Source organism: Hylobates moloch, unplaced genomic scaffold, assembly GCF_009828535.3.
Source record: "Hylobates moloch isolate HMO894 unplaced genomic scaffold, HMol_V3 SCAFFOLD_3, whole genome shotgun sequence".
Lineage (NCBI taxonomy): Eukaryota > Metazoa > Chordata > Mammalia > Primates > Hylobatidae > Hylobates > Hylobates moloch.
In genome coordinates this window covers 130,700,365-130,725,094 of record NW_026652278.1, presented here as the reverse complement: position 1 = coordinate 130,725,094, position 24,730 = coordinate 130,700,365, and the positions used below count along the sequence as shown (strand labels likewise).

Sequence of the window (24,730 nt, the reverse complement as noted above, 5' to 3'; positions counted from 1 at the left end):
AGTCACAATTTTTTCCACCATACTATACTATATGACTTTGGAACAGGATCATTATTTCAAGTTTTAAACATGAAACACGATCAGAAACAAAATATTAAAGAATACTAAAAAATAATTTTTGGCTCTAAAATCTATAATCACATTGGTCAAATAAGAGTATAAAAATGACAACAGCTGATCATAAAATGTCACTCAATTGTGCTAAACACTATTATTAAGTACCTTGGCCAGTTTCTCTGGAATAAGTTCTTCTTTTGGACCTCCAATCTCCTCATCATCATCATCCTTCTTCTTTTTCTGATTTCTCTGCTGCTTTTCTTTTTCTGCATTTTTTTTCTCTTCTTCTATCTGGGCTTTCTTTTGAGCTCTTCTTTGTTTATTACGTAGCTTCTTTAGCTCTTTGTCAGACATGTTTGCTGCAGGCAATAAGTTAATTAATAAAATTAACAAGCATGTTAATCAGATTAGTAATTTTAAGTATTATTTGATACTACCAAACTCCCATTAAAAAATATTGCATGAGGCTGGGCATGGCGTCTCATGCCTGTAATCCCAGCACTTTGGGAGGCTGAGGTGGGCAGATGACCTGAGGTCAGGAGTTCAAGACCAGCCTAGTCAGCATGGTGAAACCCTGTCTCTACTAAAAATATAAAAATTAGCTGGGCGTGGTGGTGCACACCTGTAATCCCTGCTACTCAGGAGGCTGAGGTAGCATAATTGCTTGAACCCAGGAGGCAGAGGTTGCAGTGAACCAAGATCACACCACTGCACTCCAGCCTGGGAAACAAGAGCAAAACTCTGTCTCAAAAAACAAATTTAAAAAAATATTGCATGGTATGGATGTAAATGTCCCTATATGTACGTAGCCTTTTTTTTTTTTTTTTTGAGACGGAGTCTCACTCTGTCACCCATGCTGGAGTGCAGTGGCGCGATCTCAGCTTACTGCAACCTCTGCCTCCCAGGTTCAAGCAATTCTCCTGCCTCAGCCTCCCAAGTAGCTGGGACTACAGGCATGCGCCACCACGCCCAGCTGATTTTTGTATTTTTAGTAGAGACAGGGTTTCACCATGTTGGTCAGGATGGTCTCAAACTCCTGACCTCCTGATCCGCCTGCCTCGGCCTCCCAAAGTGCTGGGATTACAGGCGCAAGTCACCGCGCCCAGCAGTACATAGCCTTTTAATGGTTCAACATCAGATAGCAAATAATGGAACCACTTGAGAAAACTTTCTTGAAACCGTATGGGATATGCATGTAAACAAATGATCACAGCAAAACATACAAGTTAAACAGCAATATTAAACTATTTGCAATCTATGAATATAATAAGCTGCTGCATATCTCTATGGCTTCAGAGGACTATGCTCACTTAGTTATGCCTTCTCTAACCTGGCCAAACAATTATTCATTCTGTGCTGCCACTATGGCTAATATATTTTGCTTGTCACAATAGTTTGTTTATACAGCTGTCTCTCTTCTAAGCGGTGAGCTCTTTGGTAAAGGAGATCCTGTCTCATTTGTAACCTTTTTATTTTCAGGGCCTAGCAGCATGCCGAAACATACAGACAACACTCAAATATTTGTTAACAGAATAAATGAATAACTCTACAGTAAATTAAAAATTTAGTATTGAAAATTAACAATATCCCTATAAGTATAAACTATTGACTGTCTCAAAAGACTGGAAATCACTGACAAATTGCTACAATATAGTGAAATATTTACATTGTTTTGATTTCAAGGAACAAATTTGAAAGCTAAAGGCTCATCCTGTATTTATTTGGATAACATCTGTTAATATTGAGAAATGAAAAAAGTAATTCCAAAATACATTACCACTGTGGTGATTTCAAAATATGCCCACAAGTTCTTCCTTTAAAAAGGCAGACCCCCCCGCCGCCCCCGCCTTAAACGTGGGCTATATTTAGTGACTCATGTGTAAGGAGTAACATGCATTATACACCAAGGTATGTAACATTAATATTAGGACATAAATGGACTATAGGTTCCTCCTTGCTTTCTCTTGGATCATTCAGAGGAAGCCAGCTCCTATATTATGAGGAAACTCAATCAATCTTATGGAAAGACCAATGTGTGGCCAAGAACTGATGCCTCTGGCCATGAGAGTAAGCCATCATGGAAGGAGATCCTCCAAGCCAAGTCGATCCTTCAGATGCTCCAGCTGGCAACTTTCTTTTTTAATTTTAAAATATAAACAGAGACAGGGTCTCACTATGTTGACGAAGCTGGTCTCGAACTCCTAGACTCAAGCAACCCACCCGCCTCAGCTTCTCAAAGCATTAGGACTACAGGCATGAACCACCATGCCCAGCCAACATCATGACTTCAGCTGCCTGAGAGACCCAGAGTCTTCAGAAACATACAGCTAAGTGACTTCTGAATTCTTGACACGTAGTAACAGTCAGATAATAAATGGTTGCTATTTAAAGCTGCTATGTTTTTGAGTAATTTGTTTTGCAGCAATAGATAAACAACATAGATTTTGGTACCTGGACATGAGATACTCCTGTAACAAAAACCTAAAATGTGGGAGTAACTTTGGAGCCAGGGAGTTGCAAAAGGTGGACACACTTTGAGTAGGGCTTTAGCGGAAGTTTGAAGAGCCTTGGACTATTCATAGAAGTCTAGACTTTGAGGAGGCTGCAGGTGAGCCCTTAAAATGAAGTGAAGGATATGTTATAGCCACAGAGTAGCAGAAAGTTTAGCAACAGTGTTATAAAATGTGTCAAATGAACTCAGTGAGCTAACTAACTAACTGAAGGGATTTTCAGGCAAAGTGCCCAGGAAAAATGCAAGAGGAGAAAGAAACTACAGAAAAGAGACAGGGGCTTGATGGTTTTGAAAACTCTCAGCCTCTCCAGAAATGGCTTGCTGGGCAAAGATCAAAAAATATGTCAAGAGAGAAGGCAAAGGGCTTGGCGTTACAATCTTTTGTTACTCAGAATATGGTGGTGCCTCACTATTTAGTCTGAAGAAAGGCTCTCTAAAAAATTTAAGAGTATGACTCACAGATTCTCTCAAACAATAAAACTTCTAAGCACTTAGGGTGTTAAGCTAATGTTACAATAGGATAGACTTCTGAAGGCCTTGAAAAGGCTAACTATATTTTGCATATAAGAATAATGTAAGCTGGGCGTGGTGGCTCATGCCTGTAATCCCAGCACTTTGGGAGGCCGAGGCAAGAGGATCACTTGAGCTCAGGACTTTGAGAACAGCCTGGGCAATACAGCAAGACCCCACCTCTACAAAGAATTTTTAAATTAGTTGGGCATGGTGGCATGTGCCTGTAGTCCTACCTACGTGGCAGGCTGAGGTTGGGGGACTGGCTGAGCCCAGGAGTTTGAGGCTGCAATGAGCTATGACTGAGTCTCTGCACTCCAGCCTGGAAGACAGAGTGAGACCCTGTCTCAAAAATTAAAAAAAAAAAAAACAAAACCCAAAAATGATAATGTAAATAATTTGTAACCAAAATGCAGACCACAGCAGTTAAAATTATGTCTACAAATTCTTCAGTTCTCCTCCCCTCAAATGTAGGTTGTGCTTGATGACTCTTTTCTGACCAATTAGAATGTGAAGGAAGTAATGGTGTGATGTCAGGAGAACAGAACATTAAAAAGGTGTTGCAGCTTCTTCCTTTGTCTGTCATCATTAGCTACCATGTCTTCAGAAACTTTAGAAACTCTACAGAGAGACTAAGAACTAAGGTCTCATGCCACCAGCCAGGTTGAGTAAGCCATCTAGGAAATGGATCCCTTCAGTCCTAGCCAAGCCTTCCAACGATGGCAGGCCCATCCAAAATCTCAACTACAACTTCCTAAGAAACCCTGAGTCAGAGTCACTTAGACACTTCTGAATTCCTGACCCAAAAAAAGGGTTATTTTAAGCTGCTAAATTTAGGGATTAATTTATGATGCAGCAATAGATAACATAAAGCCAACAAAAACAAATGCATTATTTATCTTTTTCCTAGTGAAGAATCCCTTAATACTAAAAACAAAAGGCAAAAAAAAAAAAAAAAAAAATTCTAATACAGACCAAAAAATTACATTCTGGAAACACAAAACTATAAATGGATGGCAACATAAGCACTGATCTTTTTAAAAACTGGTAAAATAATTGCTACCACTTGTAGCCTTGCTACATGATAGATATAATGCATACCTTGTATTTTTTCTTTCTTTTTTTCTTTGAAACAGGGTCTCACTCTGTCGTCCACGCTGGAGTGTAGTGGCGAACATGGTTCACTGCAGCTCTGACTTCCAGGGCTCAAATGATCCTTCCACTCCTGCCTCCTGAGTAGCTAGAACTACAGGTGCTCACCACCATGCCTGTTTTATTTGTTTGGTTGGTTGGTTTTTTTTTTTTTTTTGTATTTGTAGAGACAGAGTTTCACCACGTTGCCCAGGCTGGTCTCGGACTCCTGGACTCAAACGATCCACCTGCCTTGGCCTCCAAAAGTGCTGGGATTACAGGTGTGTGCCACTGCACCCAGCCCATACCCCATACATTGTATTTCATTTGATGTCCTCAACAATCTCATGAATTAGAGTATAATATTATTTCATATATGAGAAAACTGAGGTTTCAGCGGAAAATAACTCAGAGTCATGGTAAAAGGCAGAGCAAGGATGTAAATCTACTTCACTTGGACTCCAAAGTCTAGGCTTCTTCTATGCTATACTAAACTCCAGATGATTAAAAAGACAAATGTAGGCCGCACGTGATGGCTCACACCTGTAATCCCAGCACTTTGGGAGGCCGAGGTGGGCAGATCACCTGAGGTCAGGAGTTCAAGACCAGCCCGACCAACACGGAGAAACCCCGTTCTCTACTAAAAATACAAAAATTAGCCAGAAGTGGTGGCGGGTGCCTGTAATCCCAGCTACTCGGGAGGCTGAGGCAGGACAATTGCTTAAAACCAGGAGGCAGAGGTTGCAGTGAGCCAAGATAGTACCATTGCACTCCAGCCTGGGTGAGAAGAGCGAAACTCCATCTCAAAAATAAATAAATATTAAACTTTATCATGAAGCATTATTAGTACTACCTCTATAGAAAAAAAGGCAGCAAGTACACTTTTGTTCCTACTAATCACCACTGTTTTAGCAACTCTAACCATACCAGAAGACATAAGGGGGAAAGGTATAAATATTGAAAGAAATAAATCTACTGCCATTTACAGATTAACATAATGGCCTACATAGAAAATTTTCAAAAATCAACTGAAAAATGATTCAACCTAGTATCAGAAACTTTCTGCAAGACAATCCAATTCTACCATGTATGCATAAGCAAAAATCTGCATGTAAAAACACGAAAATTCTAAAGACACAGTGTTAGATTGAGAAAAATGGATCATAACAACAGAAAACTATCTGTGTACTGATGTCAATACCATGTAGTTTTAATCATATCTTTAATATATGTTAGACCAAGAAACCATGCCTATGACCTACTACATTATTTTTTTCAGAATTTACCATGTTAAAGGTAGCATTTGAATCAGTGAGGAATACAAAAACCTATTCAATAAATATTACTGAGGAAATAGCAGTCTATTTTGGGGAGGAAGGGAGGTGGAAAGCCACCCTCCACCTCACAACATATATAAAAATTAACTCTGAATGTTTAAAGAGCCAAATCTAAAAAACTGCAAAGCAGAAGTATTAGAATAAAAACAAGATATTCATAAATATACTTTAAATTTTTAAGTAGAAAAAGCCTTTCTAAGCAAGATCTAGAAGACACAAAAAAGACTAAATATTAAAAATTAAAACTTGTATATAATGAAAGACACTCATCTTAAAGGATAAAACCTAAGTGAAAAAAAGAAAACATATAATCCACTCCATTAAAAATCTAGAAATTGGCCAAACATAGTGGCTTATGCCTGTAATCCCAACAATTTGGGAGGCCAAGGCAGGAGAATCACTTGAGCCAAGGGGTTCAAGACAAGCCTGGGCAACACGGCAAGACCATGTCTCTACAAAAATAAATTAGCTGGGTGCAGTGGCATGCACCTGTAGTCCCAACTACTGAGGAGGCTGAGTTGGGAGGACTGCCTGAGCCCTGGAGCTCAAGGCTGCAGTGAGCTATGATCGCATTAGTGGACTCCAGACTGGGCAATAGTATGAGATCCTGTCTCAAACAAAACAAAACAAACAAACAAAATATATAAATTGTAAACAGATATTTTGCCCAACATACAAAAATGTGAAGGAATAATAACCTTCAGAGCTGGCAATAATGTAAAATAAAAGAAAATCTCAATACCCATGTTGGTGGTAATAAAAACTGATGAACCTTTTATCTCAAATTCTCATACCCTTCAACCCACCGATTTCCACTTCTAATAATCCACGCTAAATAAATATGCACATAATTATGTACAAGGACATTTACTATAGTACTATAATGGTGAAAAAATTCACATAGATTCCTACGTAGTCATTAAAATGTTAACAGTGAAAAATAATAATTATGATATGCAGACATGGAACAATACTATTAAATGGGGTAAAAAGTCTAAGTTGCAGAACACTGAGTATGATATAAACCCAATTATGGACTAAAGAAAAATAAATCAAACAAGAAACCCTGCAAAGAACCATCCTGAAATGAATGTGTATATGTACACATAGAACTCTGGAAATCGTAGTCGTGCATAAAGGGAATTGATCCTTTCACAGGGATAATTGCTGGAATGAAGAATGGGTGGGAGAAAAGTGAAAGGGGATCTTCATATTTGCTAAGTATACTTCTGTTTAATAGTCTCAGCTTTGAAAAGTAAATTGTGTATTATTTGTATAATTCGAAGAGAAGGAGGGAGGCAGAAGAATAAAAAGAAAGAAAAACAAAAGAAGCCAGAGGGTCATAGCTCTCAACTTTAACAGTAAATTGTCCAGCAGATTCTTCTTACTGGTGTTTTCTTCTAAGTTGAAGCAACACCAACAGGTAGAGAGAGATTCAAGTGATATCTGTACAAAGGCTTCAGTATGTGACCTTAGAAATTTCTAAACTGTCCTTAGGCAACAGGAAGTAAAAATTAACGACAAATTAGCAAAATAATTCAAAAGCTGTTTAGCAGGAAGAAGGATATAGAAAGCAGCCAACCATATCCCCAAAAAAGGAATAGGCTCAAAAGAAAAAAAAAAATCTAACACACTTTTTATGCCACAATTCCTACAACATTTTTGCCATGAATAAGTCACAAAATTTGTATTTTTCTACATATGAGATCACTCATTCTCAGGTTCTTCCCCAAATAACTGTCTAAGGAAGACTTCTCCCTAGTCATTCCGATACCCTGCTATAAAAATAGTACATTAAAAATGAGTCAAATGATAAGTCACTGTGCAGTTTTCCTAGCTTTATCCCAAGCTGGTTTTTAATGTTCAAGCAATATTCATTTTTAGTAGGTTAATTATAAATTACTATTAAAAAGAGTAATAGGCTGGGAACAGTGGCTCATGCCTGTAATCCCAGCACTTTATTTAGGAGGCCAATCCCAGCACTCTGGGAGGCCGAGGTGGGCAGATCACTTGAGGTCAGGGGTTCGAGACCAGCCTGGACAACATGGTGAAACCCCGTCTCCACTAAAAACACAAAATTAGCCAGGCGTGGTGGTGGGCACCTGTAATCCCAGCTACTCGGAAGGCTGCAGCAGGAGAATCGCTTGAATCTGGGAGGTTGCAGTGAGCTGAGATCATGCACTACACTCCAGCATGGGAAACAGAGCGGGACTCCATCTCAAAAAAATAACTAGTAATACTAATAGCCAACACTAATGTAGAATTATAATACTAATTATACAATTAGCAATCTAGTACCTGTAAAATAGTTAGCAATTTATAATTTTGGGTAAACCAGATATTAAATGTAAAACTCATAACATGCAAACTTCTTAAATGATAATGAATAACTGCAAATTAAATTCTTGTTTAACTTTGGAAGCATAAAAGTAAACATTTTTCTTTTGTTGTTTAGAGAACCTTGTATAATATCTTCCCTCGTGGTGCTCAAGACATGGAGCAATACTATTAAATGAAAAACATAATACACATAAATACACATAAACACATCAGAGCACAAGAAGAACTCTTGAATATTATACCTGTATCAGCTTCGTGTTCTTTATTCTCATCTGTAAGGGGGTTGTCATGAAGCTTCAGATAGATCTCTATAGCAATTCTTGCTGCCTTGAAGTAAAATGGATGCTGTCGAAGTACATCTTCTAGTTTTAATAAGTCCACATATGATCTAAGGGTAATCTTCCTCATACAGTATGTATGAAAGTCAAACTGGTCATCAGTGATTTCTATAAAATGCTAACAAAATTATCTTTTTATTATTATACCGAAGTACAGCAATGGCTAAGAAAACTACAAAATCAAAGCCTTGGAATACTTGTTACTTTGGCATGAAAAAAACTAGTAAAATTTAAAAAAAACAATTACAATTATTTAACAGGAATATCTTGTATTTCAAATAAGCAAATACAGTTAGCCATTGTCTAGCACAGGATATGGCATACTGCAGGCACAGAATCATTTGTTGAAAAAGGAAGCTTTAAAAATGTTTATTCATTATCCCTTCCTTAATTATACTTAAAGCTATTGTGACAACATCAAACATAATTTATTAACATACATAGTAGTGCAAGTAGATTCACATGTTAAACATTGAGTTTTTATATTTAGAATCATTTGCAAAGGATTATAAGATGTATTTGGTAATTTTTTTTGAGGATACAAATCTGAATCCTATGCAATGTGATGCTGGTATGTGGAAAAGAAATCAATTAGCAAGTAAGTCAAGCAATCAGGAACTTGACGCATTTCAACTAAGCTTTGGTATGCTATACTTGACAATATTACAAATGTGAAATTAGTTATATAAACTATGTTTATCTGTGTAAAACACAAAAAAGAAAAACCAACCACCAGTCATGGTAATGAGTCAAACGTGAGAAGAGGATTAAGAAAACAATTTTATCAAAAAGCATGAAATTAGACAAGCTACAGAAGAAATATTGTGAAAAGTCTTCCAACATTTATATCTTACCAAGGGTATATGGCATCATCAATAAATTCTACAACGAACAGGGTCCTAGGAGTACTTTAATCAGCTGTGTATGTACTACTAAAGCGGCAGCAGCAATTTGAAAGGTTCAAAAATCAATAAAAACATAGCCAAGATATAAAATTTCCATAAAGTTTTTTAAAAAAGAGTTCTTACTGAAAGACAATAGAGACCCTGGCTGAAAATGTAGTCTATATTTCCATTATGAAAACTGAAAAAAGTGAATACTGATTTTAAAAAGCACCTATTATGAATTATAAGGAGGTAGAAGAGAAAAAAACTATGAAATCTGTCCAAAACCATCAACAGAATAAAACAAGAAAACTTTTATGCAGAAGGTACTTACTCTCTCAATCTCATGACATTTCTTAAGTGCTTCACCAAATTTATTCATTGCTTTGTAAGCCTGGGCACATTCTGTTTGGAACCACATGCACTGCATTTCATTCAAATTCTCTACCGCTGATGTTCCTTCCTATACAAAAATCAAATATTTTCAAGATCATTTTTTATCAAAGACATCATTCTACCACAGAATTTTAAAAAACAAAGATGTTAAGCTGATTTGGACTCTTTCAAAAAATTTTTTAAAACATTCTTATAGAATAGTTAACATGGGAAAGCAATTGAAATTCTCTAACTACTAAAAATAATTTGTAGTTTCACAAGTGATTAAACAAAAGGTCTACATAATTGAGGGTAGGGATAAATACAAGAAAAAGAACACCACCACACAGCAGGTATTCAATAAATATTAGTTCCCTTGACCCCTAAAAAATTTATCTGAACATACATCAACATAAACCAGTTTAAAAGTCCATTGTACAACCCTCTAAAAGGAAAATCCTTTATACCAGTGTTGACTCCAGTATCTTCTGATACGGTGATTTAATTAAAATCTTGGCTATTTTGGTGTCAAAAATATTAAAGACAAACTTTGAAAAATAAGCATGGTATACAAGTATGAACTGGCTCATGTCTTCTTTATTCATAATTAAGAACACCAGCGGTACAAACCCTTGTAAACTTTGAGCACATTTCTTCAGCTTCTTTAATCAGGTTGGCTTTTAGCATGTATTTTGCACATTTGGAGTTGATAAATCTGTCTGCTGTGTCCAAGGCCTGGGCCTCATCCATCCACCTTGCAGCTTCTTTAATATTTCCAGCATGCTTATAAGGTACAAAAGCAAAATAAACCGGTTAGTATGCTAAGTTTACTGTGCAGGTAATTCATTATCTGTCGATAAATAATTTAAAAACAAATGAAAGTAAAGGCATTCTTGTGACTCTTAGATGCTAATCAATATAAAATAATGCATTCTTCCATAATATAAGTTCTGATTTCTTTTTCCAGCCTTCTAGAATGTAAGCTGTCTGACAGTAAACACTTATTTTAAGTTTTGTCTATGGTTAATATTGCCATTGCCTAAAAGTGCCTGGCACATAGTAAAAATACTCAAAAATAATTGTTAAAGAATAAATAAGGCCGCGTGCTGTAGCTCATGCCTGTAATCCCAGCACTTTGGGAGGCCGAGCCAGGTGGATCACTGAGATCAGGAATTCGAGTCCAACTTGGCCAACATGGTGAAACCCCATCTCTACTAAAAATACAAAAGTAAAGCAAGGGTGGTGGCGCATGCCTGTAATCCCCAGCTACTTGGAAGGCTGAGGCAGGAGAATCACTTTAACCCAGGAGGTGCAGGTTGCAGTGAGCCGAGATCGTGCCACTGCACTCTAGCCTGGGTGACAGTAAGACTCCATGTCAATAAAAAAGAATAAATAATAATAGAAATCTTTTTTTTTTTTTGAGATGGGAGTCTCACTCTGTCACCCAGACTAGAGTACAGTGGCGCGATCTCGGCTCACTGCAACCTCCACCTCCTGGGTTCAAGCAATTCTCCTGCCTCAGCCTCCCGAGTAGCTGGGCCTGCCACCACGCTTGGTTAATTTTTGTATTTTTAGTAGAGATGGGGTTTCACCATATTGGCCAAGCTGGTCTTGAGCTCCTGACCTTGTGATCCGCCCACTTTGGCCTCCAAAAGTGCTGGGATTACAGGCATGAGCCACAGCTCCCGGCCAATACTAGAAATCTTTAAGTCAAAACATAATTAAATGTGAAAATCATAAAAAGCACGGCCAAATCTCTACGCTAAAGGAACCATGGAAACATTACTGATTAGGACCATTAGTAGACATTCCCCAGTGTTCCTCATTCTAAGTTACCTAACTAGTCCATTTGGCAAAGCTTCAAAACTAATGAGCCATAATCTAGTTTTAAAAAATGCTTCTTGGCACATGTATACCCATGTAACAAACCTGCACGTTGTGCACATGTACCCTAGAACTTAAAGTATAATTAAAAAAAAAAAATCTAAAAATAAAAAAATTAATAAAAAATAAAAAGTGCTTCTTTAGCCGGGTGCAGGGGCTCATGCCTATAATCTCAGCACTTTGGGAGGCCAAAATAGGTGGCTCACTTTAGGCCAGGAGTTCGAGACCAGCCTAGCCAACATGGCGAAACTCCATCTCTACAAATAATACAAAAATTAGCTGGGTATGGTGGTGCATGCCTATAATCCCAGCTACCACTCCGGAGGCTGAGGCATGAGAATTGCTTCAACCTGGGAGGCAGACATTGCAGGGAGCTGAGATCGCGTCACTGCACTCCAGCCTGGGTGACGCAGTGAGACTTTCTCAATCTCTCAAAACAAAACAAAACAAAACAAAACAAAACAAAACAAAACCAAACCAAAAAAAAATAAAAAACTTCTTAAATATTACTTAATTTTATTATTTTCTTGCTAAATAAATTACTGGTTTATTAGTCCCTCAAGAGCTTTCATTACTAAATTTTATTTGCAATAAGACAGAGAAAAGCCAACTTTATTTTAAGATGATACTAAGATATATGACTAAAAATTCTCAAGCAAGGCCCAAGAGTTGAGAAGTCAAAAGAGATAATCTGTAGAATTCATAATAGAATCTTCACAGTTTCATCTCATTAACATTGCCAGATACTGATATGTTATCATACTCAAATGTTAATAGAAATACACATTTCACAGCAAATAAAATTTCTTTTGGATTACCTATATACTCTTACTCTCCAAACCCAAGAGAATTACCAGATACGTGTGAATACATACACATTAATGTATGTACGTAAGTATGTGTGTGTATACAGATACAGATAAATGTCCGAATTAGCATGACCACGACAAGTCTCAAAGTAATTGGACTGAGAAATGTACTATACTTGTTATTTCATTTTTTTGAGTTATCAAATGTCACTTTTCCTATATTTAGAATCTATAAAATACAGAGAAAAAGTTCATGACAAGTCTCATTACCTTATAAGAAAATAGAAAAAAAGATTTTTACCTTATAGATTTTAGCTTTCACGAGAAAGAGTTCTATTAATGTAGGTGTACTTTCAATAGCAGTATTTATGTACTCCAAAGCAATAGATGGCTGACCAATTTTGTCATAATGTTGTGCCAAGTAGTACTGGACCCAAAGTAATGTGGTTGGTGGTTCCTCCTTTCCATCATCTTAGGAGAAGAGGGAGAAGAAACCAAGTTGAGGCATTACATATATTAAGAGCACCCCCCAAAATGGTCCCTATGTTTATTAACAAGGGAGGTACTATGAAAGGAGTTTATTTATGTATCTAGCTATAAAACTCCCCCTAAGTTTATAAGATCTTTGGAAAGGTCCATATTTTCTTTTCTGCATCATTATAACCCCTAGAACAATCCCTTTCATATAATAACTTTATGAAACAAACATGGGAGATAAATAAGGTCTAACTACGTAGAAAGAAAACTGAAACAGGTAGGGGGAGACAAGCTGTACTAGAACTATGACAGCATACTGATCAGGATGTTATTTATAAAGGGGGAAAAAATTAAAAATGTCCTCTATTCATGTGAGGTTAAAAAAAAAAAAAAAAGCCCTGGCTGCTTAATTGAGTTTCTAGCTAATGCACCAAACTGTTTATAAATATACTTGTAATGTGGTTATTTTGAATTTGGTGATTATATTCTTAATATATTTTAATATGCTGAATATGCAAAGATGCATAATTTAAGTCAAATAGAAACTATACCCCAAAAATGAGATGACAAGTAAAAAAATTTTTATATTTTAGTTCATGATTTAATTTTAATATACTGACGAGAAAATGTGTAAGTTAAATATACAACTCACACATTAAAAAATTCTTTTTTAATACAAATTTCTAAAATCTGAGAACTGATATGTGCTTTCAAAGAAAGCAACAGATTGCTTTTTTTAAAATTTTTCCTAGTAAAAGCAGGATGGCTCAGTGGACAAATAATAGGAGTGGAACTCACCAACTCCCCATCTGACAGATCTGCAACAAAAGTGCTGCATATTCTTGGGCATGTCATTGAACCTCTTCCACATTTGTAAAATATGTAGGAAAATGCTGATAATCAAAGGAACATTATGATGATTAACCAATGAAATCATGGAAAAAAGTACTATTAAATTAATCTGAGACCTAGAAACAATGACCAACCCAATAGCAATATGCACCCAGGGTCCCATACCGGGCTTTCCCACTACAGGAACCAGAAGTCCTAGGAAAAACAATTGATTCCAGATCTGCAGTGGCAGCAATAAACTGGAACGTCTTGTCTTATTAACACCCAAGAAGTTATCAACTACTACTATGGTATGTAAAGAATGGGAGCATTTGAGATTTGTAATATGGTTATTTTGAATTTGGTGATTATATTCTTAATATATTTTAATATGCTGAATATGCAACATCAAATATTTGATATAAAACATCAAATATGCTTAAATCCATGAATTCATAATACTTTTTAAAAATGTATTTGCTGTCTTTGAAGGATGCTATTGAACCAACAATTCATTATTTTGAAAACTGGTAAAGAAATCTTAAAAAGCAGAGAGTGGGGAGAAAAAATCCATTTATCATGCTTTTCCTATGCAAACTGAAACATTGTGTAAACAGATAATAGAGGAAGAAAATTTTCTCTTTTAAAATAATGAAGAATAATAGAGTATCACCAGTTGGTAATTCTTAACAGCTGCTAACATATAAAACAAACACTGTATGCCTACTAATAGAAGAATATGCCACCACCTGTAAGAAACTCACTCACTCTTCTGTTTAAAAAACAAAAGCAAAACCATCAAAACAATATTGAATCTCATCAAATCTCTAGTTGGACCTGTCCATTAGAAGATTCTGTCATGACAGAAGTGTCCTATATTTTCCCTTTCCAACATGGTAGGCATTAGCTATATATAGCTACTGAGCAGCACTTAAAATGTGGCTACTGCAACCGAGGAATGGAATTTATTTTATTTAATTTTTAAAAATTTTAGTTAGCCACTGTGCTACTGGCTATCATACTAGCAACAAACTTCTACATCAAACTACCAGTTTATAGGAAATTCAGAGAGCAAGGAATAATGTGTTAAGCAACACATGGGGTACAGTCAGCAAACTCTAGACTGGGAAAAGTGAAAAAAAAAAAAAATTTCTTCAACAAATAAATTGCAGAAAAAGGGATAGGACAGAAACCCAAAAGATAAAAAGAGTTTAAGAGACACATCAACCAAATTCAAAGTACACATCTTATCTGAATCTTCATTCCAACAAACTCAAAAAAGGAAAGCCAAAAAAAAAATGACATTTATAACATAACTGGAAATGTGAACACGGACTGAAGAGTTATTATTAAGAAAGTATTAATTTTCATCAGGCATGGTGGCTCATGCCTATAATCCCAGGACTTTGGGAGGCTGAAGCAGGCGGATCACTTGAGGTCAGGAGTTCGAGACCAGCCTGGCCTGGCCAATATGGTGAGACCCCATCTCTACCAAAAATACAAAAATTAGCCAGGCATGGTGGCAGGCACCTGTCCCAGCTACTCGGGAGGCTGAGGCAGGAGAATCACTTGCACTTGGGAGGTGGAGGTTGCAGTGAACTGAGATCATGCCACTGTACACCAGCCTGGATGAGAGAGCAAGACTCCATCTCAAAAAATAAATATATTAATTTTCAGGTATGAGAATGGTATTAGGTTATGTTTTAGGTTAAGTCCTTCTCTTTAGACATACTGAAATATCCATGGATAAAATGATGTGATGTTTGGAATCTGCTTCAGAATAATATGGGAGTAGAGAAAAGTAGGAGAGGCTATAAATAAATTCAATCATGAATTAAAAATTATTGAAGCTGAGTGCTGGGTAAAGAGAAGATTATTATACTGTTGCATTTGGTTTTGTAGATGTTTTTAAAATTTTACATAACATTCTTTTCAATAAACTAATGTGAGGCGGGACACAGTGGCCCATGCCTATAATCTCAACACTTTAAGAGGCCAATGCAAGAGGATCACTTGAGCCCAGGAGTTTGAGACCAGCCTGGGCAACAAAGTGAGACCCTAAGTCTACAAAAGATTTAAAAATTAGCCTGGCATGATGGTGTATGCCTGTGGTCCCAGCTACACAGAGGGCAGAGGCAGCAGGATCACTTGAGCCCATGAGGTCAAGGCTGCAGTAAGCTGTGTTCACACCACTGCACTCCAGCCTGGGGAACAGAGCAAGATCATGCCTCAAAAAAAACCCAAAACACAAAAAACAAAGATAATGTAATTCTCTTCTAACCAAGTATCATCACACAATGTGCAAATTAATGGATCTCCCTCTTAAAGGGAAAAAAATTTAATGCACTATGCTTACTGCCTAAGTAATAATACTGACCTTCTGATTAAGAATTTCACAATGTATTAACATTTTCAAGATGTTTTTAAAACATAAAACTTGAGGACTTACCATTAGGGTTAAATAACCGGCAGCTTTTTAGGGAGGTTTCATAACCTACTACTAACTCTTCTATGATTGCCACCTAGAGTACAAACACACAAACACACTTTAATAGAAACAACACACATTTACTATTCTTACGCAAAATGAGTTATTTTCTACTAAAACACTAAATAAACATTCCAACACACACACCCTCCTTTATTAAAAATATCTTAACCTCTAGATACAAATTTTAAAATACATCATACTTTTGCAGAGGTGTGCATTAAGATGTAATTTTATAAAAACTTACTGGTTACTCCTTTTCAGCTGAACCAGAAATCAGGAAAGAGTTGGACAAAGTCAGGCAATATTGTGGATGATTTATATCTTGATTCTTTTATCAAAGTTTGTATAAACAAACACCCACAGTAAACATTTGCACTTAAGAATTAAATGCTACGTGAAAAGAGAAATTCTCTAAGTAGATGACAGTAATCAACTTTCAATTTCACAATCCAGGGTAAAACATTAGTAAAACTCAAAGAATACTTTGAGAGTTTGTTAGGTCCAGGAGAATGAGTGGCCATCCAGGTTCTGGTTTCTCGAGTCTTGACTATACTATTCGCTCCTGGCTTCATGAGAGATCTCTGAGCATTTTTTATTTACTACTTCTGTTTTTTGTTTAATCCATGTTTAGGGGATTTCTATTACTATTATGGCTTTATTGAATGACCTCAACCTAACTGACTCAACAGACTAATATCAGCTCTCTCCAAAACCTCAATAAATTGTGAGGACTAAAGATTGCAGCTAGGTTATTCTGGTGCACCCATGTTCCCTCCTACAAGTTGAGCTACAAGCCTACTAAGACTGTTTTGTTTTCTCAAACATCTTTGAATCAGTTGCATTTATTATTCTAATGGCAGAATTCAGTATTGTGTAAACTTAAGATGTGAGAATGAAAATGACTGTTCCATAAGTTGAATACAAAGGAAAGACTAAAAAGATAAATTAGGTATTTTTAACCAGTTTAGATCTAAATCAAAATATCTTAAGTACAAGAAAATCATAAAAATATAGGGTTCTATACATAAGACCACTTCATAAGCATCAAAGTCTGACTCTTTCAAAACTGGAAACAAAAGATCCTACTTGGCCAGGCATGGTGGCTCACATCTGTAATCCCAGCACTTTGGGAAGCCAAGACGGGTGGATCACCTGAGGTCAGGAGTTCAAGACCAGCCTGGCCAACATGATCAAGCCCTATCTCTACTAAAAATACAAAAATTGGCCTGGTATGGTGGCACGTGCCTGTAATCGCAGCTACTTGGGAGGCTGAGGCAGGAGAATCGCTTGAACCTGGGAGGCAGAGGTTGCAGTGAGCTGAGATCACACCATTGCACTCCAGCCTGGGCGACAAGAGTGAAACTCCGTCTCCAAAAAAAAAAAAGATATTTTATGGATGTGATTTATGCAAGAAAAAACAAGTGAAACAGCAATCCAAAAAGCCCATACATTGGGTCTCCAACAAAAGACCGGCAAATAAATGCACATTATGTAATTCAGGTTAAAGTGTTTCATATGTCTCATTTGCTCCATCTTTGACTCTTCAATGTAACTGATTTTTTAGAATCCAACCAATATGTCTTGATGACCCTGTACTTATAAGCAAAATAATCTAAATTAAAATTAAAATACCCTTGGCCAGGCACGGTGGCTCACGCTTGTAATCCCAGCACTTTGGGAGGCCAAGGTGGACGGATCATTTGAGGTCAGGACTTTGAGTCCAGCCTGGCCAACATGGTGAAACCCTGTCTCTATCAAAAATACAAAAATTAGCCAGACATGGTAGTATGCGCCTGTAATCCCAGCTAGTTGGGAGGCTGATGCACAAGAATTGCTTGAACCCTGGAGACAGAGGTTGCAGTGAACCGAGGTTGTGCCACTGCACTCCAGTTTGGGTGATGGAGCAAGACTCAGTCTCAAAAAAAAAAAAAAAAAAAATAAAATAACCTCTAAAGAAGCATTCTGAATATTATTAACATGTAGCTGAAAGAGTAAGCTGACCTATAAAAAAAAAAAAAAAAAACACTCTGGCTTCTGACCATGAACAAGATTAAAGAAAATGGTGAAGAAATTATTACCTTATCAACTTTTTATAGCCTACCGTGACTCATTAAAAGTTTACAGCAGAAAGGAAACAAAAAACAAATAGGCAATAAGTTACTGGGCTAAAAAAAAAAAAAAAAAAAAGAGGATGAAATGGAAAAAAGAGGAATCAGAGGCATTTAAATTGCAAACTGGGAAGACTGACATGAGATTCACAAAACATGTACTACTGTGCAGAGATAATCAAGAATCAATAATTCCAAATACCGTGCAAAGAAATGGTAGCCAAAAGAAAATATCATATTTCACTTTACCTTTTCTTTGTCTTTGTATAATGATCTTAAAGTATTGAAGACTGGTGGGCAACCCTTGCTGAAATTCATCCTTAGGAACTTATCCAAACATTCTTTAAACTTCTCACCTTGGAAGAAAAAAATCCTTTTCGCTTATATTTATCAAGTATTTACTTACATTTACCAAAGTATTTACTTACATTCACCAACTTACATTTAGTAGAGTTGTTAGACAAGTCTAACAATGTATAGCTTAAACTTAATATGCATACTCATACTTAAAACCAAGAAAATAAACTTTAAATCATAAAAGCATTTTTATTCCTTTGCAATTATTCTCACTTACCAGATAAAAAGTTTAATGGCAGCCTTCTTGGCACCAGTCCCCTGGGATATTTAGTCCAGGCTTCCTCATAAATTTTCAGCCGTTCTAACATATTAGCTGCAGACAAAGAAAAATTCTTTGTTATATGTAATTATAAACTGTATTTTTTTTCTGGAAAATTACGAACTTCTCAAAGTATATTAAAATTCTAATATTTAAAAGAAAATTGGAATTATTTGTAATCTTACGCCTACTATTTCAACAATTATTTTAGACTATTTCTTTTCAATTTTTTTTATCTTAAGTACATAATTATCTTTATTCTGTTCTGCTTTAGGTACGCTTTTAAAACCTGAGAACTTCTTTAGTTCTGAAAAAGCCTTGGTTATCATGTTTCCATATATTGCTTCTCCTACTATTCTCCCTAGCTTCTCCCCTCTAACTCCTCTCCTCTGATTTTGGCCATGGCCTCTCTTCCATTCAATTAAAATTTTTATTTCAGTAAGTAGGTTTTTCATTTCAGATTCCTAATTGGTACTTCTCCTAACTATTCATGTTTCATGGCAGCAATTACCTCTATCTTAGATTCCTCCATCATCTCTACTCTTCCTTTTGCAGACAGTGGTGATTACCATTCCTTGCTGGTGTTCCTAAAACAGTCTGAGAACCTTTGTTACAAAGTAATCTGCAACAAGGTTTCTCTTGTATATTTCAATGGCTCACAACAAGGCTTGAAGGAAACAAATCAGATCACCTCTGCTGAGGATCCTGCCTATTTGTTTCTAGGCCTGTTCCCACAAGTGGACCCTATTTATGGGAGAGGGTGACTGGGGGAGCACAGTCTGAATCCAAGTTTGAGTGACAGAAATTTAACCCCTCTTCCCACAAAGGAACAGTGATGCTCATTCAGCCTGGCTACGTTTACGTGACCCTGGCAAGTCACTTTGATGCAGCCACAGCTTACCACGGAGCTCATTCTTGCTTTTAAGAATATATCTCCGTTTCTGTCAGTGGAAATTTCCTTTTATTTAAGAGACAGTGTCTCACCATGTTGTCCATGCTGAGCTCAAACTCCTGGGCTCAAGCAATCCTCTTGCCTCAGCCTCCCAAAGTGCTGGGATCACAAGTGTGAGCCCCTACACCTGGTTTCCTTTCATGTTTCTGATGCTACTATGCATTTGTGAATTTTTTTCTAAAGTTGTTCCTAAAATTATTTTCTCAACCATTCTATAAATCTATAAAAGAGAAATTTCAGAACATGCTCAATCTGTCATATTAAATAGAAATTTGCAAGTTTACTTTTGTATTCAGATTTTTTTTTTTTTTTTGAGACACAGTCTCGCTCTGTCGCCCAGGCTGGAATGTAGTGGCACTATGTTGGCTCACTGCAACCTCTGCCTCCTGGGTTCAAGAAATTCTCGTGCCTCAGCCTCCCGAGTAGCTGAGACTACAAGGCACACATCACTGCGCCAGGCTAATTTTTTGTATTTTAGTAGAGACGGGGTTTCACCATGTTGTCCAGGCTGGTCTCAAACTCCTGAGCTCAGGCAATCCATCCACCTCGGCCTCCCAAAGTGCTGGGATTACAGGCGTGAGCCACTGCGCTTGGCCTGTATTCAGATTTTGAACCAATTCTTAACCACTATTATTCTAGTTGTGCTTTTCAATGAGTAAATAAAATATATATTAACAAAAGAAACAACAAAATTTAGCAAGTTTTAAACAATACTACCTGGCTTGAGTGCTTTTTCCAAGCCTTTGTAGTAGGCCCAGTTTTCAGGATTTCTCTCTTGCAATCCTCTATAAACATCTGCAGCATCTTCCAAACGACATAGTTGCAACAGAAGTTCCCCTGATTAAAAACAGAAAAAAAAAATTAAATATCTGAGAAAACCTTCCAATTAGAATTTTAACTTTTCCTCAAAATTTCTCTTAAAATCTCATTATAAATCAGTGCTGCTAAGTGGATGGACCTGGTATCCTGCTGAGTTCCCAGTTCACTTAAGATTATTTACCAAGTTATTTTATGGTCTCCTTCCTTTTTTGAAGTTCACATTATTTAGAAATGCCATCCTCTTCACATCCTCAATTTATTCAGAAAATCTGTCCAATGCCAGGCCAGTTTCTCACATTCACTCAACACACTGTCACCAAGCCATCTTCTACTCCTCAATTATCCTGATATCACATGGAACAACTTCAGCATCGAAATTAATGACTCAATCCAATATCCTAACCTTATGATCCCTTAATCAGCTACAAAACAATTCTGCCATAGCAGCCCTTAATCTGGCTACATTAAAAACTATCTAGACTTTACCTTTTAATGTCTTCCAAGAAGCAAATAAGCACCCTATTTTAAGCTTAACTGTCTTTTCTTTCTGTCTCACTAATCCTACTATTCAACTTTAGAGAAAAAACTATCAGCCTATCAGCAACTTGTCGACTCACTGTTGCCTTCCCTGGACTGCATGACCAATCACATCATCCCTGAATATTAGCAGCCCCAATTATCAAAAATCAATCTTAAAACCTAGACTCTTTTGTTTACTAATTTTAAAGCCCAGATCATCCCAACTGTTTATTTGCTCCACACTTTTTCATGGAAGGAAACAAGGCAGACGAAGAGAGAGACACAGTGGTTTCACTATTATATATGAGTTCCAAAGCCATATAAGCTTCAAATACTCAGGATTCCTTTTCTCTATTCTTAATGTGCTTCCCTTCATCCCAAGGTATTATTTTTAAGCCACTACTTCACCCTTGCATCCTTCACTCTCTGTTGTACCTTTCGTTCTCATTCAATAATAAAAATGAACACTTATTGAGTACTTACCATGTGCCGGTGACTTTTTTTTTTTTTTGTGATACAGTCTCACTCTGTCACCCCAGCTGGAGTGCAGTGGTGCGATCGATCATGGCTCACTGCAGCCTCGACCTCCTAAAGCGATCCTACCACCTCAGCCTCCCTAGTAGCTGGAACTACAGGCATGTGCCACCATACCTGGATAATTTTTGTATGTTTTGTAGAGATGGGTTTTTGCCATTTTGCCCAGGCTGGTCTTGAGCTCCTAGACTCAAGCGATCCACCTACCTCGGCCTCCCAAAGTGCTGGGATTATAGTCATGAGTCACTGTGCCCGGCCACCAGTGACTCTTAAACGCTTCACATGCATTAACTAATTCAATTCTCAGAACTCTATGAGATAGATTATTATTACTTTCATCACTTTAAAACTGAGAGGACTTAAGTAAACTTCCTAAGAGTCTTGCAGATAGTGATGGAGTTAGGATTTGAATCTAAGCAATTTATCTGAAAGAGCACATATTCATTCATTCTTTTTCTTTTTGAAGACAGGATCTCATTCTGTCACCCAGGCAGTGGTGCAATCCTGGCTCACTGCAGCCTCAACCACTTGGACGTAAGCAATTCTTCCACCTACGGCAGCCTCCTGAATAGCTGGGACTGCAGATGTATGCCAACATACCCAGCTAATTTTTTATTTTTATTTTTTGTAGAGATGAGGTTTCCTTATTTTGTCCAGGCTGGTCTCGAATTCCTGGACTCAAGTGATCCTCTGGTCTCAGCCTCCCAAAGTGCTGGGATTACAGACATTAGCCACCATGCCTTACAAGCCCATATTCTTAGTATCTGTACCAGTGGTTCTCAACCAGGGGCAGTTTTACCAACATTTAGCAATGTCTGAAGACATTTTGCTTGTCTCAGTAAGGGTGTTGAGTACTACTGGCATCTAAATAAGCTAGGAGTGCTACTAAACATCCTACAATGCACAGAAGAGATCTCCACCCTCAACAACTCAGGCCCAAAATGTCAACAGTGCCAAGGTTAACAAAGCCTGCACTATACTAACCAAAGTCAACTTCATCAAAAACACTAAAAATAACCCGTAGCTGAGTACGATGGTTCGCACCTGTAGTGGGAGGCTGGGGGTGGGGCTTGGGGGGAGAATCATTTGAGCCTTGTTCAAGTCCAGCCTAGGCAACAGAGCAAGACCTCACCTCTAAAATAAAAAATAAAAATAACCTGCACCTTTACTCCCCTCTACACTACACTCATCCTCTTTTCCTTCCCTCTATCTTCTACCTTTTCTGAGCAGGAGGAACTGGTGGTATAAGAATAAACAATAAAAAATTTTGCCTAGGCCGGGCGCGGTGGCTCACACCTGTAATCCCAGCCCTTTGGGAGGCTGAGGTGGGCGGGTCACCTGAGGTCAGAAGATCAAGACCAGCCTGACCAATATGGAGAAACCCCGCGTCTACTGAAAATACAAAATTAGCCAGGCATGGTGGCGCATGCCTATAATCCCAGCTACTCGGGAGGCTGAGGCAGAATCGCTTGAACCCGGGAGGCGGAGGTTGCGGTGAGCCAAGATCGCACCACTGCACTCCAGCCTGGGAAACAAGAGTGAAACTCCATCTAAAAAAAAAAAATTTTTTTTTTTTTTTGCCTAACTGTGCCCATTGATCCACTTTAAGAAGTTCCTGAGTGATCTTGACCATCTTATCTTCTCCCACCAACTATCCCTACCAGCAACACTGCCTTGAATTTCTAAAGATTGCCAGAATTTCCAAAGATTGATTCTACCCTCACTTCCCTTCTATTCTCTTTATACACCCTGTCCCATTACCTAACTCAAAGTAGGTATTCAATACATATTTTGTGGAATAAGCTGATAGCCTTATTTCTTATTTCATGTAGAAAACGCAAGCAATTAGAGGAAACTCCAAAATACGCATTACATCTACACATTTACTTGCCCGCCACTTATACACCACCACTACTTGTTGATGTGGATGAACTATTCATGTTCTTACCTAAATTAATCCTTCACATGACATCAATCTACCACATGACATCCTCTCTACTGTATCAAATATTCTATCTCTATTGGATCACTCCCCAGTCAGCACAAATACATGCCATGAAAAAACAAACAAACAAAAACTTCTTTTGAGCCTGCATCCCATTTCATCTACCAGCACCCCATTTGTTTCATTTACAGCAAAACTCCTCAACTGAGTCATGTATGCTTCCTATCTTCAGTTCCTCTACTCCCATTCTCTCCTTTTTTTCAGACGGAGTCTTGCTCTGTCGCCCAGGCTGGAGTGCAGTGGCGCGATCTCGGCTCACTGCAAGCTCCACCTCCCAGGTTCACGCCATTCTCCTGCCCCAGCCTGTAGCTGGGACTACAGGCGCCCGCCACCACGCCCGGCTAATTTTTTTGTATTTTTAGTAGAGACAAGGTTTCACTGGATTAGCCAGGATGGTCTTGATCTCCTGACCTCATGATCCGCCTGCCTCGGCCTCCCAAAGTGCTGAGATTACAGGCTTGAGCCACCGCGCCCGGCCTCAGTCTCTTTTAAATAGACTTGATGTTTGGGCTTTTACCATCCTTCTTCCAGAGGCTCAGAAAGTGCTTTTGTTAAGGTCACCAATGACTTCTAAATTGCTAAAAATCCACTGGTCAGCTCTGAGTCCTTTATCTAACTTTACCTATCTGTCATTTTTCCCCATTAATAAAGTTATCAAAGGGATCAAATGAAATAATTTGTCATTTATTTCCACAAAGAAACTTGAGGTCCAAGCCTTGACCCTGGTCATAGAGCTACCTAGTGGCCAATGAGACAAGTTTTTTCCAGACTTGTGATCTTTCCAGTAAGTCAGAAATTTCCTTCCTTTATGATTAACAGAGTACTAAAGAATGACCACTTCAAATGAAAGAAGGTTGTCTTGGATCTGCAGTTCACAAGAGAGCTCCCTCCAGACGCCTTAGACTTCCAGTTTTTCTTATCAGTACCATTATCCTCCGACAAACGTTTATCTGGCAAACAATGGCTATACCTATTGTGCACATGGATGTATATTATACTTTTTGTGTTCAACCTCAAGGTGAGCCAAGGGAATTTGAAACCAGCAAACTTCAGTTCCCTAGACTAGCAAGGACAAAGCAGCATTTCAGAAGGTAATTTTTTAAAAAATCACTTGTCCTTTCATTACTTGTTATTCTTCTTTTATTTTCTATACTCACGCCCTCAACTTCTAAAACTGTTAAGGCTTGATTTCTCAGCCCTC

The 24,730-nt window shown here is 37.6% G+C and overlaps 1 protein-coding gene across 2 annotated transcripts in view; it reads right to left on the bottom strand.

Annotated features, from left to right (window-relative positions):
• The window catches only part of NAA15 (N-alpha-acetyltransferase 15, NatA auxiliary subunit), an 88,237-nt gene that overhangs the window by 20,215 nt on the left and 43,292 nt on the right, over positions 1-24,730 (bottom strand). For both annotated transcript variants that reach the window (XM_032147428.2, XM_032147433.2), the window contains exons 7-15: positions 20,370-20,489; positions 18,659-18,754; positions 18,334-18,440; positions 15,935-16,007; positions 12,479-12,648; positions 10,115-10,267; positions 9,444-9,572; positions 8,130-8,343; positions 223-416 (exon numbers count right to left, since the gene is read on the bottom strand). In XM_032147428.2, coding sequence (XP_032003319.1) covers positions 223-416; positions 8,130-8,343; positions 9,444-9,572; positions 10,115-10,267; positions 12,479-12,648; positions 15,935-16,007; positions 18,334-18,440; positions 18,659-18,754; positions 20,370-20,489 — 1,256 coding nt within the window. The remainder of the gene's footprint in view (positions 1-222; positions 417-8,129; positions 8,344-9,443; positions 9,573-10,114; positions 10,268-12,478; positions 12,649-15,934; positions 16,008-18,333; positions 18,441-18,658; positions 18,755-20,369; positions 20,490-24,730) is intronic.